This window comes from Micromys minutus (genome assembly GCF_963924665.1).
Source record: "Micromys minutus genome assembly, chromosome: 31".
Taxonomy (NCBI): Eukaryota; Metazoa; Chordata; class Mammalia; order Rodentia; family Muridae; genus Micromys; species Micromys minutus.
This window is the reverse complement of record NC_137966.1, coordinates 9,197,866-9,217,674: the sequence shown is the minus strand read 5'-3', so window position 1 is coordinate 9,217,674 and position 19,809 is coordinate 9,197,866. Positions and strand designations below refer to the sequence as shown.

At 45.6% G+C, this 19,809-nt stretch overlaps 1 protein-coding gene across 6 annotated transcripts in view; it reads right to left on the bottom strand.

Annotated features, from left to right (window-relative positions):
- Positions 1–19,809, bottom strand: part of TENM2 (teneurin transmembrane protein 2) — a gene marked incomplete at its 5' end in the record, with an annotated part of 923,762 nt that overhangs the window by 130,643 nt on the left and 773,310 nt on the right. For all 6 annotated transcript variants that reach the window (XM_080942456.1, XM_080942457.1, XM_080942458.1 and 3 more), the window contains one exon: positions 5,433–5,627. In XM_080942456.1, the coding sequence (XP_080798582.1) occupies positions 5,433–5,627 (195 nt within the window). The remainder of the gene's footprint in view (positions 1–5,432; positions 5,628–19,809) is intronic.

Sequence of the window (19,809 nt, the reverse complement as noted above, 5' to 3'; positions counted from 1 at the left end):
GTCATTCCTGGAGAATGGGCCACCAAGGCACTAACTCCTATCCACACAGGCAAATGAAGATGTTTAAACCATTCCCAGCAGCCACAAATAAGGGCTTTTACCTTTAGAATATCAGGTCTTAAGAGGTAAGGAAGATACAAGAGAACAAGGGAAGTCCTCAGGCATCGTTAGCAAGAGTCAGATATGAAGTCTTCATGGGTAGAAAAATGTGCCGTCCAACTTTCCGTATTTTGTACTTTCTAACCTTCCACCTTGACTGATCCACAGGAGGATCAGGGAACATGTGTGTGATGTCTTCTGCATGTATGGCCAAGCCCGATTTCCCTCTCTCTCTTCGAGAAAGCAGAGAGCTTCATTCTGACCTCACGAGTCCTTGATTTCCAAAAGGGAACGAAAGGTTGAAAAGAAAATCCCTGAAAGTCTGACATGACTCACCTCTCTAATTACGTTTCACTTAGGCTGAGTTTAAACTGAGTCTTTCTCCCTGAGCACACACTTATCGAGGGAGTTGGCGTAGGTGCAGTGTGAGAGGAGAGGGTGGGTGTGTAGCAGATCACTGTTGCCTTCTCACTGGTGGTCCTGAGTAGTACGGACGGGCCAGTGTTATCAGCCATGCTGATGGCCCTCCCCAAGACTGCCTACTGGGCAAGTTAATAGTAGGTTCCATGTGGTATTGTCCCCGTGTGTTTCACAGTCTGATTCCTTGACTGTCCTCAAGATCTGAGGGGCTACATATCAGATGGAATTAAATCAAGTCAAAGCAAGGGTACCCTGCTAGGGACAGTTACTGAGGACAGAGACTTCAATTAGGGGGATGTCAAAGCTTAGATGTCTATCCAGTCTGCATGCTACATAGACAGGTCTTGAACAGGCAGACTGGCTTCTTCAGGGGGTTTTAGGGAAGATTTGCACAGCATGTGCCCAGCTTGGTGTAATGAGGGTTAGGATGGGAAATGGGACTTTTGTAGAGGGGTCAGTTGTTGCCTTGTGGGCCGGAAAAGTGTGGAATGGTTGTACTCTTATTTGAGAGAGACAGACTTTTTCCCCATCATTTGGAACTGGGCCTATTGGCCCACACTAAAGTGGTGCTCCTGTATCTTCTTGTGAGGTGAGACCCAGCCAATCGTAGACTTCTTAAAATTCCATTGCCTGTAACTTTTGGGAGCCATTCCGGGAATGATTTAATCTCTATGTGTCTCTGTGCCACTCAGTGGCTTGAACCCTCAGAGGATGGTTTAGTCGTTTCTCGTCCCCTAATGCCAAGATGAAAATTTGCGACACTTTGGTACCTTAGTTATGAGATGGTCATTTTTGGAGTCTCTCTACATTCATGCTTGATGCCTTCTTATTTAAGCACAAGATGACACTCCTCTATGTTTTATTATTGATAATACACTGACTCTAAGAAGGACATCATTGAAAAGATCTGTATTTTATAAACTCTCTAGTCTCAAGGGAGTCAGAATATGAATTGATTAGAAACCACAATGTTCCACAAAGTTCTCTAAACAGATCCCTCTCTTGAGGCCAAAAAAAAAAAAAAAAAAAAAAAAAAAAATTGGTATTAAGAGAATTACATTTGGATATTTCCAGAAAGACAGCATTTATGGAAGTCAGTTCCAAATTGTTTGAGCCATGGGGAAAACAGTGACCTTTTTCTTCCCCTAGGAGGGTGAACTTAAGTGACTCATTCTTAGTTATAGAAACTCACAGCATTACTTAAACTAGTTACAGTGACTTTAGAATGGAATCCTTATGATTGGGGGAAACTGAACTCTGGGTGATGCAAACCCTTTGATACACAGTGCGGTAGCATACATCTATATATACGTTTGAAATGAGGTTTGAATACATAAAAGACATTTATGAAAGAGCTATGTGCTATTTACAGTGTTTGTTATCTGGTACATGTAAGAGTGCATGTGTGTTTACTGCATGTATAGGAACAAAAGACAGATGGGTGTGAGCATGTGTCATTAGCTGAGGAGATATCCGGGACTGTTTAGAGAGACATGCCATTATCTATCTCTTTCTCTCCCTCACTTTCCCCTTCCCCATGCCCTTAGTACAAGGACTTGCTACAAATCACAGGCAAACTTACAACTCACTACGTAGCCCAGGTTAACCTTAAACTTGTCAATTTTTCTGTTTCAGCCTCTCAAGGACTGGCATTTCAGGTGTGTCCCACTGTATGTAGCTGCTATTATTTCTAGTTTGGGGAAATAGTATGTTTTTAGCATTGGCGATATATGAACTTATTCATCCAGAATCAATCATGTTCATATTCCTCTTGTAAAGAAGACTTTGCACTTTAGTTTTTTTTTTAAATACCATCCCCATTTCTGATAAGGAAAAAATCAAAATACCCATAAAATACATTGTGCATTATTTCTTAAAAAATGCTTTCAGACTATATCAACCATTTCAAGTATTTGGGGAGGTACCAACAGACAAAAGATTTAAAGACTGTATCATAGTCTTTTAAAAAAAATGATGAAATAATAAAATATAAAAAGAGATAATGACTTAAGATGCACATATATGAGAGAGAGGGAGGGAGAGAAAGGGAGGAAGAGGGAGAGAGAGGAAGGGAGGGAGAGAGAGGAGGGGAGGGAGAGGGAGAGAGAGGAAGGGAGGGAGAGGGAGAGAGAGGGAGAGGAAGGGAGGGAGAGAGAGGAAGGGAGGGAGAGGGAGGGAGGGAGGGAGGGAGGGAGAGAGAGAGAGAGAGAGAGAGAGAGAGAGAGAGAGAGAGAGAGAGAGAGAGAGAGGAGGTGATTTTCCTTTCAGATATATATTAGCTCCTTTCTCTGTCCTGAATTATGGTAAGAAGAAAGGAGGGAAATCCATGGAGATTTATTACTCCAGTACTAGAATGCCATCATAAAAGGCCATTTATAGCACCTAGAAATATGAGCCAACGTTTTCTCTGGTCAGTGGTATCAGTAATTACCCTCTGTGCTCCATAATTACAGTGGCTGATGGAATAACCAAATTCAAATTTTAAGGGGAATGGTTTTACTATGAATTTTAAATTTGGTTCCGTTTCCATCAGATGGTCTTTTGGCCATGTTTTTAGAGTCTTTTTTTCCGGCAGGAGAGACTCTGTGATTTTATGAAGGTTTATAAATAGAAACAGTTTTATTTAAAAGGAGGACACTGGCCTTGCTCAGCTAAGTGTCCTCTCCCTTGAAACTCTAGCTCCTGGCAGCCGAAAATCATTAGAACTCATTTGGTCTGGGGTCCTCTGCAGATTTGACAAAAAGGGTTGTGAATGCCATTTCTGTCCCCAAGGATGGAAAAGGAGGTCAAAAGACTTTTTACAAACAATATGTACTATGAACCCCCGAAGAGCCATGAATTACATTTATGAAGTTAAATGTCAGTGAAAAATGGCTCAGCCATGAAACTGACATGAAACCATGGCCGACATAAACCTGTCAACCCCCCTCTAGTCTCCTTCCCACTTCCCCAGACACCCAGCACGCTACGTCTCAAGAGGACGTCCTTCATTTCCTTGTACAAATCTGTTAATAGCACAACAATGTGTATGCAGCCAAAGCAGTGGGTGGCTGGTGGCTGTCGATTTCCTTACTGTGGCCATGTCGGGTGAAACATTTGGATGTTATGACCGTGATGAACATCAGAAAATAGAAACGCTAGATGGGAGGAAAAATGCTGACTCAGACGTTCAGATTCCATTTCCTGTGTTGGGAAGCAGTGTGCACACCACCTTTGATCACTCTTTTGGGGTAGGGGACATCAATAGGGGAGATCGCATCCTTCTACCACACTCCCTTCGTCTGACGTTCCCATTGTATGGTTGATACATTCTGAGCAGTTACATAAGACCGCCTGGAGGAGTAGGAGCTCCTGGAGGAACTACGCCACTCAAACACCTTCTTTCCTGGAGAGAATCCCCCTACCCCAAGAAAAGCAGCCTCCTGTCTCCGTCCTCTGTTACTGCTCAGCAGTATTGTAGAAGATTGTTTTAACCTTTCCTGTCAAATTTCTGGCCTCGTTTACTTTTTTTTTTTTTTTTTTTTTTTTTTTTTAGCAAAGGCAGCCTTGCCTCCCGTAATCCATTCATCTTCAGGAACTTTGACCTTTCCGGTGGGATTATTAAATCAGCATTTCCTCCACCCCAACTCCCGGTTTGGTTATAGGATAAAAAATACATGGAGGCTCCCCTTCATAATCGAGGGAAGATGGACAGTGAACTGAGTAAGGGGGGGGGTGTCTCGTGGGGGTCAGACTTCGGGTGACATTCAGGATGTTGTTACTGATACATTGAAAAATTGTGTGAGAACAATATAGAAGCGGATTCTTTTGAGGCCACAATTATAGACACAACGAAATGGGGGGTTTAACAAGGGAAGCCTGTGGTGCATATCTCAGGATAAGGCATCACAAATCTGTGGTGAAGGGGGGCTGCAGTGATTGGTTGGTGCTGCACTAAGGCCTAAGACCCCAGCTGTATAGATTTGTTCCCCTGATTCGCTGTAGGCAAGGGTCTCAAAATGACCCACACAGCTACAGTCTTTGGAGCCTGCCTGCTCTCCAGGGACAGGCGGTCTCGTGGAAATATTTGCAGAGATGCCCATGGGCCTCAGATGACTAAGAAGAGAGAAACCAAATCCTAACATCAAGAAGCCAGCTTTGAGGGAGGAGAAGGGGGCTTAGTCCTTGTTTCATTTCTCCAGACAGTTCCAGAAATTCCCAGTTAGAGGACTTTAAATGAAATGGAAGAAAATAGGTAATTAGATCTAGGGCAGGGGGCCTGGCAAGATGGCCTATCAGGTAGCGCTTCTTACTGCCAGGGCTAATGACCTAAGTTCAATCCACGTGGTACTGTGGTACTAGAAGGGAACCAACTCCCAGGAGCTGTACTCAGAGTACCATGTGTACACTGTGTGTGTGTGTGTGTGTGTGTGTGTGTGTGTGTGTGTGTGTGTGTGAGAGAGAGAGAGAGAGAGAGAGAGAGAGAGAACATATAAATAAAAGTTTTCTGGGGAAGAAAGAAAAGGAAGGGAGCAAGAAGAAAGAGTACTGGAAGAGAGGAAAGACAGACAGCGAGACAGACAGATAAGAGACAAGAAAAGGAAGCCAATAAGAAGAAAGAGTACTGGGAAGAGAGGACAGACAGACAGACAAGAGGCAAAAAGCAACCAAAAGAAGCAAGGAGGAAGAGAAAAGTAGCTAACATCTGTAAAATCAGGGTAAAAGAAAAACATTCTTTCCAGAACCATCTCCCCAGGCCCTTCCTGTTCTACCACTAAGGACGTGTACCAAAGCCCAGGGGTTTGAAGGTCTAGATGCAAACTGCCGAGTGACATTTTCTTTCCAACCCAGGGAGCCCGATCCTGGACTCTCTGACCAAGATTGAGACCTTGCACAACTCCTCGGCTGACCCACCAGCTACCATTGGCACTTACCTTCCTCACAGTGCTCGCCCTTGTAGCCAGCCGTGCACACGCAGTTCCCATCGATGCAGGAGCCGTGGCCCCCACAGGAAGGATCAATGCATTGGTTCATAGGCACGTCGCACTCCGCGCCTTTCCAGCCGCTGTAGCACTGGCATGTTCCTTTGGAATACTGTCCGTTCCCACTGCACAGGACAGGGCAGGCAGCTGGAAAATGAAAGAGAACACCAGGTCACGGAGGCATCAACATCTGAAGGGCTGTGTCTGTCTGCCACATAACCTTGTAGGCTGACGAATTAGCCACAGAGATGCATAGTCACCTTCAAGTACAAAGCTCCCCAAATGCCACTGCTGTCATTGACTCCTGCTCACACACAGCCAGGTGCAGCAGAATATGTTTTATGCATTTCCTGACCACCCTGGGAGGGGTAGCTATGGTTAGGATTCCACCACGCACTAGAGGCTCAGGTTGGTGATACTATCTCTTTGTTGGCACAAGTGTCACAAGCAGGGACCCAGCCGAAACCCAGGTCGACAAACTCTACAGCTATGCTCATAAGAAAGCCGTACTGTTAAGGATGTTACTTGAACTGCAGGCCTGGGTGTATTTTATTTATTATTTTTATCCTCAAATAAGTTGTTGAACCTTAGCTTGTTACCTATATCATGAAGAAGTAAGTGTATCTGTTTCAAAGAATGCATGGATTAAGTTATAAAGATAAAATAAGCTTGGCTCATTAGAGAGACAGATAAAGAGATATCTATTCTCTATCTATCTATCTATCTATCTATCTATCTATCTATGTATCTATCTATCTATCTGGGGTGGGGGAAGGGAGGAAACAGAGACAGAGACAGATAAAGAGATATCTATTCTCTATCTATCTATCTATCTATCTATCTATCTATCTCTATCTCTGTCTATCTACCTATGTATCTATCTATGTATCTATGTATCTTATCTATCTATCTGGGGGTGGGGGAAGGGAGGAAACAGAGACAGAGACAGATAAAGAGATATCTATTCTCTATCTATCTATCTCTATCTCTGTCTATCTATCTATGTATCTATCTATGTATCTATCTATCTATGTATCTATCTATCTATGTATCTATGTATCTATCTATCTATCTATCTATCTATCTATCTATCTATCTATCTATCTGGGGGTGGGGGAAGGGAGGAAACAGAGGCAGAGAGAGGGGAGCAAGGCAGGCCAAAGGCATGTCATCTGGCATAATCCCTCCCTCTTGCCTTCCCTTCTGGGATGAAGGCTGAGAAGTTTGTGGGGATGGCCTGGGACACCATTGTTTAAGTTGACTTTAATGGTACCACTTCTTTCAGAGTTTGTTTACAAGGGGATTTTGATGGGCTCCTTCAGGCTCTAGACTACCCACATCATCAATAAGTTGCAATGAACCTGAATTTCCAATCTGTCTTCTAAATGAAATGTTTCTCTGGCTACCTGCTTATGGCAAAGCCCCTCAGGAAGAGACCCTCAGACGGGACCCATGGAGGCACTTCTGTGGCTGGCTACTGGTGGTGTCTGTGATTTATAACCCAGGTTCTGAGAACTCTTCATGGGCGGTGCATACGTACAAACTAGGGGACCTCAGCATTCTAGAGCGGGATGAGGATTCTGTCAGCTTGCTTCTTAATTCACCACTAACCCCGTTTTACTCTTTTTTTCCCCTGTGGTCATGGGACAGTCATTAACATCCCTATGAGTGTTTGACTTTCTAGGGACATATGAGCTTCCAGAGAACAGTCACGCTGCTTACCAAAGAAGATTCTCTGTTAGCAATGAGGTCTATACAATTGACTGGCTTGGGTAAAAACCTAGCCTGCGTTCTTGATATCCATTGATTTATGGGGGAAAGCACTAAGGAGTATTTGTGAAAGGCAGAGGAAGAACAACGCCTCAAATGGGCCTCATGTTGCAAACACAGTGAATTTTCTCCCACAACTTCAAACTGATCTGAAACAAAACATCTCAATCATTGGCATATGATTGATGAGATATCATCTTCCCAAATACTTAGGGAGGTTGCTGAAGATGTTGGGGAGTATTACTTCTAAAATCCGTATCTTTATGAAGTATCTAGGGAGAAAAGAGTCTACATGACATCAAAGACACATTCTGAATTCAGATGAACCTTTCTAAAGAGGGGACACATGCTTTTTACACTTAGGATGTTGAGCAAGGGATTCCATAGTTACTTGAGATGCTGACTGTCCTGGAGAAAGTAGAGGAAAGAACTTGGGGCTTTCCTTTCCTGCAAACGTGATTTTCTTGAGGTCTTGAGAGAGATTTGGAGACAAACTAGGTTTGTATCACATTGGTTCATTATAGGACTCATGGTCAAGGTGCGGGACGCATATGTACTCAAACAGACCGTTATCCGCTCTTCTGTAACTCAGCAGACATCACTAATGAATCCTGGCATCTTCTCCTCAGCCTAGAAAGAACCCGAAGGCCATTGCAATGCCCAGGCTGAGACCTATAAGGAGGACGGACAAGCTGGCAATCAAGGGAAAACCCACTTGTCACTTCGGATCTGGGTCACATGGGTGGCTCTCCAGAAGGAAGACTAGAAAATGCATCGGATCTCCCTCCACTTTCCCCCCTCAGGTCTGAAGTGAGCAACAGTGAGAAACACATCTATATAATGTATGGTTGTCCAAGGCTGTTGCTGATTTGCATACTCTATATGAGATGGGCTACATGAATGGATGACAAAGTGACCTTAGGTCACCACCAGTGGTACTCCATGGCACCTCTCTTACCCCCACAAGGTAGGGGAGGGAAACAATTAACTACTGTCTATATTAATTGACAAAAGCAAAAGTTATTTTCTCCTTTTTCTTTTGCACAAGTGGTGGGAAAAAATAGAATTGTCTAGAAAATAAGAATTGGGTTTTTTTTTTTTTTTTTTAAATATAAAATCAGAAGCCTGGGAAATCAAGTTTAAAATGTGACCTACTTAAATTACTTAGGGAAAAAAAGAAGAAGAGTCAGGTCATGGTGCTCCTAAATGTAGCCTTTTTTTGTTTTTTCCCTCCTCTCAATTTGTTTGATGCAGGCTTGCTGGGAGTGTGGGCATAAATGCAAGACATCAATGCTTGCTAGAATGTGGGGCACTCAGAGGCTTGGCTGGTGCCCACATTAAAAAGCCCCAAAGAGACTGACTTTGGAAGAACAAAACTCAAGGAATTCACCGCCACTGGAATGAAGAACAAAGCCTGCTAGTGGTCACAAGGTTTACAGCCTAGAAAGCCAGGAACCCCACCCATAGCTGAGTCTCAGATACAACTCACACCAGGGCTTTAAAATAAAGATGTGTGGCTCAGATTCATTCATGCTAGAGAAACTGAGTGGAAACTAGGAACCTATCTGTATTTTATTGATTCATTGATTGACTGATTGATGATTGATTGGCTGTAATCACATAATGATCACTACGTTTTGAGACCAGAAAGGAAAATTATTTGGATTCCGTATCCCACCAAGAGATAGCACAAAGTAGAAATGAAAACAACAACCAGGATCCCGGTGGCAGGAAGTCGGCCCCAGGTTCAGCAAGCGGTGTGTCAGCTGTGGGATCTGGAAATGGTGAGTTACTTCTTGGGAATTCATTATCCCCTCAAGACGCCCCTCTCAGAGTGGCTGGGAAGGGGGAGGTGAAGAAACTTGACCAAGGGGTCAGCATAGGAGCTGACACCCATTAGACAAGTAGTGGATGAATGGTCTCTCGTGATCTTCCAAACTGGATCCCCAGTCTGACTGGAGGGGTTGTTAAGATAGAAGAAATATCACAGTTCTCACACACATGTCACTGCACACACACACACACACACACACACACACACACACACACACAGACACACACACACACACACACACACACACACACACACACATGAACATGTATTCAAACACACTACCCCCACAACAAAAAGAGGGCCAGGTAGCCCCAATGGAAAGAACTTGTCAGTTTCCTTTGTGGCCCCTGACCAGTCAGGACATGGGAGATGTTTTAACTTCCTTTCTCTTTTTCCCCCTTGCTCCGCCGCCTTCTAGGAGTAGAATATTGCGCACTTGGGCTTCTATTTAAAATTAATTAAAATGTGTACAAATCGACAACTCCTGCTTTACTAAATCCAGTAAACGGAACCTTTAAGACTCCCGCAGATGGGGAAATAAATTACCGCTGCCACCAATGACTGACAAGTTAACAGTCCGATGACACAAAAATGACATAATATACAGTCACCGGAGCAACGTAAGGCTCATTTTAATGATGGAGTCGGAGTTTCCCTTCCCAGCTCCTCTGCAAGGGAGATGAATTATCAGTGCTATTGACTTGGTAGGCAGTTAGAGTTTTAAGAACAACAAATCCTGTCTACCTGCCACTTCCAGTGGAGAGAATCCTCAGAGGGGATGGAGGGACTGTAGGGGGACCTTAGTGTAACAGGAGAGGAAAGATGGTCACAGCTGACAAGCCATATGTGAGCTGATTAGTCCTGATGAGGCGATCTCAGACAATTCACGTTTACAAGTAATCTGAAATCTGGTTTAAAAACTTTTTTTTATTAATCACTTTATTTCCTAGAAAGGATCTCACGTCTATAGTCGAGGTTGGCCTGGCACTCACCATGTAGCCCAGGCTTGCCCCAAACTTGCAGCCTTCTACCGCAGCTTCCTGAAACCCAGGATTACAGGTGTGAGCCACCAGGTCTGGCACTGCAGACCCATTTGAGATTAGTTCTTTAGACAGAGAGGCGTGAGAATATACTAGACCCTGGCGCCTCAGGTAAACTGTCAGAGTTGCAGTGGGTACTGCTTGCCTTCACTCCAAACAGATCAGCAGCTCCGGACAGGTAACTTACTACCATAAACAGGCAGGCTTGGTGGCAGGAAGTAAAGATGGAAGGAACGGGTTGACAATGAGCATTTGAGTCCTGGAGGCCAAGCACAGCTGAGGCTCCCAACACCAAGACTGTCACTCCACTTTCTTTCAAGGAGCAAAAAGATGCTGTTAGGAAAGGCAGGTTTCACTTACTGTCCCTGTAAGGGCATTTTATTTGCTATACTAGCAAATTGGCCCTTATTGTGCCCGGTACCAAAGAACCAACTCTGTATACAATGTAGCGAGTTGAGGTATTAGAAAGCAGTGGAGGGTAATCTTATTTTCTTCAGAAGATAGGAAAGATGTGCCTTCTAGAGGCCGCGAAGCAAAGGTGATTATATTTGATTGCATAAAATTCCAATCTTCTATTTACAATGGATGCCAGCCTAAAACAAAAACCAGGCCATAAGCGATATTGGGAAGGCAGATCCTAACGTGTTTTACAGGGACAAAATTTACTATTCAACATGTACAAGGAACTCTCTAAATCACCACAAAGAGAGAGACGAATGGAAAAGGAGGCAAACTCTGCATCAGAAAGAATACAGCTTGCTGGGATGAAGGATATTTAGATTCTGCAACAATTACCTATAAACATAAAGACTCCAGAGATGTAATTCTAGGCTTCTCAGACTGGAAGTAAAACTGAAGAGCCGTTCATAGCCTGGAGGTGCTACCAGGGCTCTGGGCTCTGTGGAGTACAGTTGCTGAAGAATGGGAGTCCCAGCTGGCAGGGAAAATGCTGTGTCATGGAACATAGGCCCTCCCCAATTTCGTAGTAGCCTAGTGACGTAAGCACTTCAGTTTTCCTCAACTGTTAAAAATAGGAGGAATAATCAAAGGAAGAGCGGATGGGGAAGTTGGAAGCAGAATTAGGGAGGGGAAAAAATGCCAGATTCTTCAGGCATACATGCACGCACTCCGGAGGGCTCATGTGCATGTGACAGGACTCTGTGGGAGGAAGGCAGAGGGTGTCTTCTGGCAGACAGGGACAGAGCCCCAGGTTCCAGGGGTGGGGCAGCTTCTGAAGAACTAACTTCCTCATTGCGGTTCTGTCAAATGGCACATTTAAGCAAGAATGCGACTCAGGGAAGAATTACCAGAAGGACAAAAAACTCATCAGGTGTGTCAAATCTCTGACACTCAGGAGCCATGTGGGGAAACAGCACACGCTGACTTAAGCATGGAAGTATGGATGCTTTAATTAATCCGGGGTGAATTTAATTGCTTTAGTTAAGTGGAAATCGGGTTAAAAATGATGCAGAGCATGCTGGGGTGTGTTAAAAACATGACATATGAGTTGGATGAATCGATAAATTAAAAGTGCACAGATGTTTTAATTAAACCCAGGGAAGTTAACGAAGATCGCAAGAGACTTTTAAGCCTATGATTAATTCAATTCATTTAAAATACCTGTAGAGATATGGGGACGCCTCCATTTTGAGAGTTAAAAGTTCTCAATCGATAAGTACTTAAGCTGCTAAAAAAAAAAAAAAAAGAGTCTGAGGGGCGTGTGTCTGTGGCAACAGCGCTGGTTACATATGAATATTTAAGTTCTTTGGCATATATGTGTGTGTGTGTGTGTGTGTGTGTGTCAAGTGCCTCTGCTATGCATGGTCACAGAGAAATTGTTTATGCTTTTGCTGGGATTGAAGCATCGAGATAAATTTGCAACTTCACCATGCCATGATGTCAACAAGCAGAGGAGTGTACCCTGGGCATGGCTGAATCCGCCTCTGTCTCTATGGCTGAGAGGAGGGACTCCTAGAGAGGCTCGTGAACTAGACTGGGTTTCCTGTTTGTCTTTTTCCCCTAGTTGTGTGAGCGGACATTTTTTTTTTTTTTTTTTTTTTTTATCTTTAAAGGGAGTTCTTGTGGAAATTGGAAGAAAATGACATAATGCCATGGGACCTGGCTCATGGTAAGAAATCAATAGATATTATTTTATTACTATTATTTTCATTAGGAGAAAAACTGTTCCAACGAGTTACAGGGTAGAGTGCCTGTCCCCCATTCCAGCTTATGTCCTTTCTAGAGACTGGGTTGTTTCTGTGTTTTTCTGAAACAACAGGGTCTCCCCTAATCCAGGGGCCTCATTCACCTCCCTGGGATTAAACACCCTCTTCCAGGACCCTGCAGTGATCAGTCAAGTGTTGGGGGGGGCGTGCTGTTTGTGGTTTGTTTCAAAAGTAAAGCAACCTGGGGCTCTGGGTCTCGCTGGGCAGTTTCAGCAGAGTCTCAGGGCAGCTTGATCCAGATTCATATCAGACTTGTAAATCACAAGCCAGGAGGCCTGGCTTCTGGGCTAAGGCTCTGGGAACTGAGGATGCTTTTGAGGCCTCAGGTTTACTGAATTGGAAAGCATGACAGGAGGGCTGGAGAGATGGCTCAGTGGTTAAGAGCACTGACTGCTCTTCTAGAGGTCCTGGGTTCAATTCCCAGCAACCGGTTATACATGGTTGCTCACCACTGTGATCCAATGCCCTCTTTTGGTATGTCACCATCTGGACGGGGCACAGTGGTGAATGCCCGATAACCCAGCACTTGGAAGGCTGAGGCAGGAGGATTCCTGCAAAATCTGACTATGTAATATGTAGTTTAGTATGACTACATTGTAAGTTCTAGGCCATCTTGGGCTATAGAGTGAGATCGTGAGACCCCATCTCACAAAAGAAAAAAAAAAAAAGACAAATAAGTAAACCTTCCAAACACTCCTGCTTCTCTTTCCTAAGATCCAGTTTGCTCCACTGTGAAATAAAGATCGCGCTCATTGTGAAGAGACGAGACCACATCATTCACGCGAATCTCTCTGTGCGGTGCCAGGGATGTACTTCATCTTTGAAATGTGGTAGTGGTTATCCTTGTACTAGTTTGTTAAATGTGACTTTGCTCAGTGTGTTTGCTGCAGAACATATTCTGGGTATTCCTGCTTCCAGCCCCTCCTCCTGGGTCTAGCTGCCAAGAAATCCTTGCACGAATGCCTCTTCAGGCCATGGGAGGGATTGGGGAGAGGAGGGTTGGGTTGTTAAACTGTAACAGGCTGTGGAACATTCTGGGGGCAGCAGTCATGATCCAGGCTCATCTGTATGCAGAGGTGGTGGGTGGAGACAGAAGCAACCCAGGTAGGATAGACAGGACCGGAGCACATTTCCTGAGGGAGTGCGGCCACTGTGCAAGAGGCAAAGTGATTCTTGGCCGAGGATGCTCTGAAGGAGGTATTTTGGGTAGTGGAGAAAGATCGGCCTCTACCACTGTCAGGAAGGAGCTGAGAGAGGAGACAGGAAAGCAGGTAATGGGCTGCTGGTAGTGCTTACTATCCGGGCTTAAGCTGTGGCTGTCTGGAATGGGGGAGTATAGTTAACAGTACCTGTGGCCATTAGGGTCCCATCCTCAAACCTGCGCCTGCCACAAGACCTTATTCTCCTTGGCATCAGAAGCTTGTTCTGAAGGTTAACTCAACATTTCTGGAGTGTGTCAGCATGCCGGCATGCTCCTGCACACATCATACGTGCTCATGTTCGAACTTCCGCAGTGAGGCACCCATGCCCTTTACATTGAAGACAAGACTGAGGCTCAGAGGAGCTTAGACGGTTCTCCAAAGCGAGAACAGTTCACTAAGGTGCCAACTCATCAGAGTAATCCATGCCCGTCACAGCCAGTCAACACCGACACAAGGGTGAGTTGAAGGAACGCACACAGGCTAGGATAGATGATGTAAAAGATAGAAGTGCTTACAGAAAGGAGCACCAGCTACTTCACAACCTGAATGTGTTCTCAGGATGATGAATCACTCAAACTGGTCACAAGTCCAGCAGCGTTTTAATTCGGCTAGTCTTTTCCCTTAACCTGAAGTCATCAGACATTTTAGCAAATACACAGTCTGTCCTGGGTGCCAAACTGAGGACATGGACAAAGACAACTCTTACTGCTCTTGGTCAGCAAGAGGAAGCATGCTGCTGTCTTTCCAGACAGAACAGCAGGGCACAGCAAAGCCCCACCCCTAACCCTTTGTTTTCTACCTCTGAGTGACAGCAGGGGTTTTTGTGAGAGGGTTTTTGGAGGGTGCCAGTCTGTGACCCTGACTTCCACAAAAGACCATCATTTGAGTAGGGAACGCTGGGGATGATGGACCTCTTCCGCCCCAGAAAGCTATGGGCCAAGAGGAATGAGCAGTCCCTGTACTTTGATGGGGTAACTTGTAGACTCTGTGGTCACTAGTCTGTCTGTGGCTTTTGTGGGCTCTTATGGAGCAAAAGCAGCACAGATCAGGGTAGACCTTGGCCACCATTCTAAGGTATTCTTTGGTATCAGAATGTGGCCCCTGAGTACCTGCTAGGCCCTCAGAGGCTTGGTCTGAGGCACCCACATACCATCCCATAGCTCAACTGCCTGGCATCAGGAATGACCCTGGGAACTGGCATTCGCGATACCCACCCCCAGATGCATAGCCATAGATAGTTGAACAGATGACTAGAAGCCACTGAGGGTGTTTGAGAAGAGCAGCAACAGGCGGGAAGATGTCCGAGAGAGCTCCAGAGAGGGTGAGGAGAAGCAGAGCAGCTCAGTGGCCAGTACACAGGGGAGGGGACCCGAGGACAGGGTAGAGACACAGACTGGAGGAGCTGGCAAAGGGTAGAGAGATGGTAAGAAAACCCACCTGGCCACTCGGGGACTATGGCTCGGGGACCAGGGTTGGAGTCAAATGGCCTTGGTTTCGTATTCTGGCTCTGCCCTTTCTTTCTAGTGAATCCTTAAACACTTGCGTGTTTACTTTACCTCCCACTAGATTTAAAATAAGTCCTCACATGCATACCAATCACACCCACTCTGAAGAAACCGTCTCTTTTGAGATGATCCCTCATCTCTTTTGAGGTCTGTCTCGTGGCCGGTGTGGCCTGTAGGCTAGGAAGAGTTTATGGCCAGCTGTTGGTTCAGATCTCAGGGGTGACACTTCCTAGCTGGGTAATGTCAGCAAGTTATTGAAGTCTTGAGTCCCTTCTTTTCTTCGTCTACAAAGCGATCGTCATGTATACCACAGGGCTGCCGGTGCTTCAGAGGGGCAGTTAGGCAGCTTCTCAGAGCAGTGGTCTGTACATAGTAAGGAGGCAATGGCAGGGATGATGGTGATGATGATGATGATGGTGACGACTGTAGTGGTCATGTGATTTAAGGACTAGAATGTGGCCAAGAGGGACCAGGTTGAGGGGGTTCATTTGCTCCCTCTTTTCAAGGTTCTCAGAGTCGGGTAGGAGCTGAGCCTCACCCCTGGAGAAAAAGAAACTGTATGTTCCTGTGCGTGTGGCATTTCTGGGGCTCCATTGACAGCTGTTTGGCAGCAGGGGCTGTCGTTTCCAATAGCTGTTAAAGTCGTGTTACCTAACAGTTATGGCTCAGGGCTTGAGATAGAAGTAAATCTAGAGAGAAGGAGTAATAATTCAGGGCTTCTAGCCCACAAGCAACAGCTTTGAAGCAACAGGGGAACCATGGGACAGGAGGAGAAATGGCAGGGACACTGGAGGATCAACCATAACGTGGATGAAAAAGGGGATTGGGGCTGGTCCAGAGGATCAACTGATGGAAAAAGGTACGAGTCACTGGGAAATAAACAATGCTTCCCCGAACCCCTGGATTGGAGCAGATTTCTTTGTAGTGTCACAGTGAGTATTATCCTTCATGGTGGTCTTCCTCACTGGAGTGTCTTTGAGATAAGCCCTCGATAAACCGTCTATTCAAAACAAGAATCTAAACCAGGTCTGGTGGTGCATGCCCATCATCTCAGCAGCTAGGACGTGGAGGCAGGAGGGTTAGGAAGTCAAGGCTAGCCTAGGCTATAAAGGGAGTTTAAGGTCAGCCTGGGCTAGATGAGACTCCATTTCACAAAACAACAAGGAAATAAAAATCAGCTTCAGAAACGCTTCCTGAAGGTACAGTGTCCCTACAAACAAGCTGTGAGCACCTGGCCCAGGCTACCTGAATACACCACGGTGATCAAACCAGTTCTTCCTTCCCTTGAAGGTGGGGCCTGGGAGCCTTCAAGCATCTGTGAAATCTGTCCCTCACACACCTTCTGCTATGGCACTCCCCCCCCACCCCCTGGATTCCCAGTCAATGCCTTTGACCAGGGCTCAACTTTCCCACTTGTTTGATCTCACTTCCGGGGCGACTTTCCTTGTGGCCTGTGTGGTGTGTGGCCTGTAGGCTCTGCTCGTATGATCGACCTTTTATATTCATCTTCCTGTCTAGTGGGATTTCCTAGGCTGTGTTGCGGGATCCTGAAAGACTCCCCGCTTACAATGTATCATTACATCATAGACTTCCTGACCTCCTCCTTAGTAACATCTGGACACACGACTTTCCCATCAGTGTAGTACAATGAACCGCGTGTTTTCCATGTGTTTCTGGAAGCAGAACCCACGGCTGCCTTGCACACCTTGTGTTAATGGCTCTTCATGGGGCAGTATTCTCCTAGTAAGGCATGTAATAGGCATTTGCGTGGGTAAGTTCCCTCAGCTGACTTGGAGTGTCAAGGTAGAAGCAGCTGGTGTTCCTTCCTGGTGAGGGGCAGATCTCAGTGCCCCTGGAAGCCCCAGGATAGCAATGGGTACAGAGTAAGTGCCCTGAACATGGGTCCTGATGGCCCCTGCACTCGGAGACAGATGGCTTCAGAGGTCTGATGCAGACTGGCAGGTTTACCAGACAACAAGGAAGGGCTGCCTGCGCTGCATATCTGAAGGTACGGAGTGCACAGTGTGGCATCAAGAGAGTAAATGCGTATTTCTGTCACTTGGACACATACCAGGTCGCTTGGATGTGATGGGACTTGTGCCTGCTAACGTGGCAAATTCGCCCCCTGGCAGGAGGGCCCAAGTTTGCTGGCCACCTAGCAGAACCCAAGGCATCCAGGGTACAGCTATCAGGGCAAGAACAAAGGTGCTGTGAAATCCTGAAGAGGGGGGAGGCCTTGTGCCTAGGGCATCTGCAGTGTTTTAATCCAGAAAGAAGGAAAGTGGTGTCGGGCCACAGCCAGGAGATGGGCCACACTGCTGAGGGCAGCAGGAGGCCGAGGACCAACTGACCGTGCTCTGTCCTATGACCTTCCTCTATCAGGCTAACTCTAGAGCTTCTTGGGCTCAAAAGTTGTTTGTGAATGGGGCTTGTTCGGTATCAGTGGGGCTGGGTCTTTAGCCCGCTTTGCCTGTGAGAAAAGTAGAGAGAAAGGCAGGCATGTGCACATTCGTACAACCACATTTAACATTTCTTCATATTTGAATAGGTGCTTCATTCATCTCTGAGAACACACCGAGTTCTGTGTCACACACACACACACACACACACACACACACACACACACAGACACACACACACACACACACAAAACATACTGTCTCAAATGGATGACTTCAATCTAATCATAAAATATACCAGGCAAGGCCAAACTGAGAGATGAATCCAGATTGGCCAAGCAATGCTGTCTGGAAAGGCCATGAAATACAAGAAGAGTAAAGAACTATTATGGGATGTCATGAAGGGACCAAGGCAGTGATTCTATGACTCATTAAAATAAAAACAATCATACCTTCAGCTAGCTTTTAAAGAAAGATTTATTTGTTTATTTAATGTATGGGTGCTCTATCTGCATGTACACCTACGTGCTAGTAGAGAGCATTGGATCCCATTACAGATGGTTGTGAGCCACCATGTGGTTGCTGGGAATTGAACTCAGGACCCTCTGGAAGAGCAGCCAGTGTTCATAACCACCGAGTTATCTCTTTAGCCCTGCTATGACTCTTTAATATAGTTCCTCATGTTGTGGTGACCCCCCAACCATAAACGTAGCTCATTGCAGCAGAAACCAGATAGAGACGCCTCCTCAAGGGCTCTGCCAGAGTCACACAGATACAGCTGAGCATGTTTGCAGCTAACCATCGGACTGAACACAACCCCAATGAAGGTGCTAAAGAAAGGACTGAAGAAGCTGAAAGGGGTTGCAACCTCATGGGAAGACCAACATTATCAACCAGCCAAACCCTTCACAACTCCCATGGACTAAAACACCAACCACTGAGCACACATGGAGAGACCTATGGCTCCAGTTGTGTATGTAGCTGAAGATAGCAGTGTCTGGCATCAATGTGAGAAGAAGCCTTTGGTTCAGGAAGGGCATGTCTTCTCTAGGTAGGGGAAGCCAAGGCAATGGGGTAGAGCAGGTGGTTAGGAGGGAGTGCATCTTCGTGAAGACAACTGGAGGTGGAGGGAGGATGGGAGCTCGGTGGGGAAAGGGGATAACATTTCAAATGTAAATATGGAGAGTATCTAATGAAAAATATGAAAGAATTACCTCATTGCTACTTCCTAACTGTAATTTTGCTGCTTTTATGAATCTTAATCTAAGTATCTGCTATGCAAGATGTCTACTTTGTGAGTCTGAAGGGACGGAGACCCACAGGTTGAGATTCAGGAGTCATGGTAATGAAGTGAAGCATGTAGTCCTGAGCTGGACCTAAAAGGCAAAAGTTTGTGTGTGTGTGTGTGTGTGTGTGTGTGTGTGTGTGCGCGCGCGCAGAGAGATCTGAAGATAAGTTTTAGGACTCAGTCATCTTATTCTACCTCCTCAGTCTCCCGGATTGAACCCAGGGTGCCAGTTTTACTGTCAAACACCTCTACCCACTGAGCCTCCCCACCAGCTCCTAAGGCGACTTTGATGTAAGAACTTTAACAAGTTTGGCCTGGCTCTAATGAAAACATTTCTCAGGTCACCTTGTTGATGTGTGGACAAGTGAAATGATATGGATGTAATCATTTGCATATTTGCCTAACATCCCTTACACACTTGGTATGGAAGAATAGTGGAATCTATTTTCACACAGGCACACGGGGGGGGGGGGGTTCTGTCAGCCTCAGGAGCCAGAGCCTACAGGACAAAGTGCTTAAACTTGGATTTCCCTAAGAATCTAGGTTTTGCATGGACTTTCAGGCCTACTGTTGGCTTCTTGTTTTTGTTTGTTTGTTTGTTTTGGTGTTTTGCAGTACTGGGGATTGAAGACAGGGCCCCAAGCATCTCATGAATGCTCTATGATATAAGCCCCAGTGCCCACTGCTGGATTCCTAACAAGTCATAAATGATTAGAAGATGGTTTAGATAGTCACATCAACACACACACACACACACACACACACACACACACACACACACACTCACTCAGTTGTTTTTCGAGGCAGGGTTACTCTGTGTACCCCTGGAAGTCCTGGAACTTGATCTGTACACCGGGCTGGCCTTGAACTCAGAGATCTACCTGCCTGTGCCTCCCAAGTGCTGGGATTAAAGGCCTGCACCACCGCCCCACAAGCCTCTGGTTCTTTTTAAAGGGGCATTCACATTTCATATTTACAACAACCAATTCTAGTCCTGTCTCAATTTTTGCTTTTGGCCTTGTTCTTTAAAAGAAATAAAAATATCTCTATATACGTGATGGATATT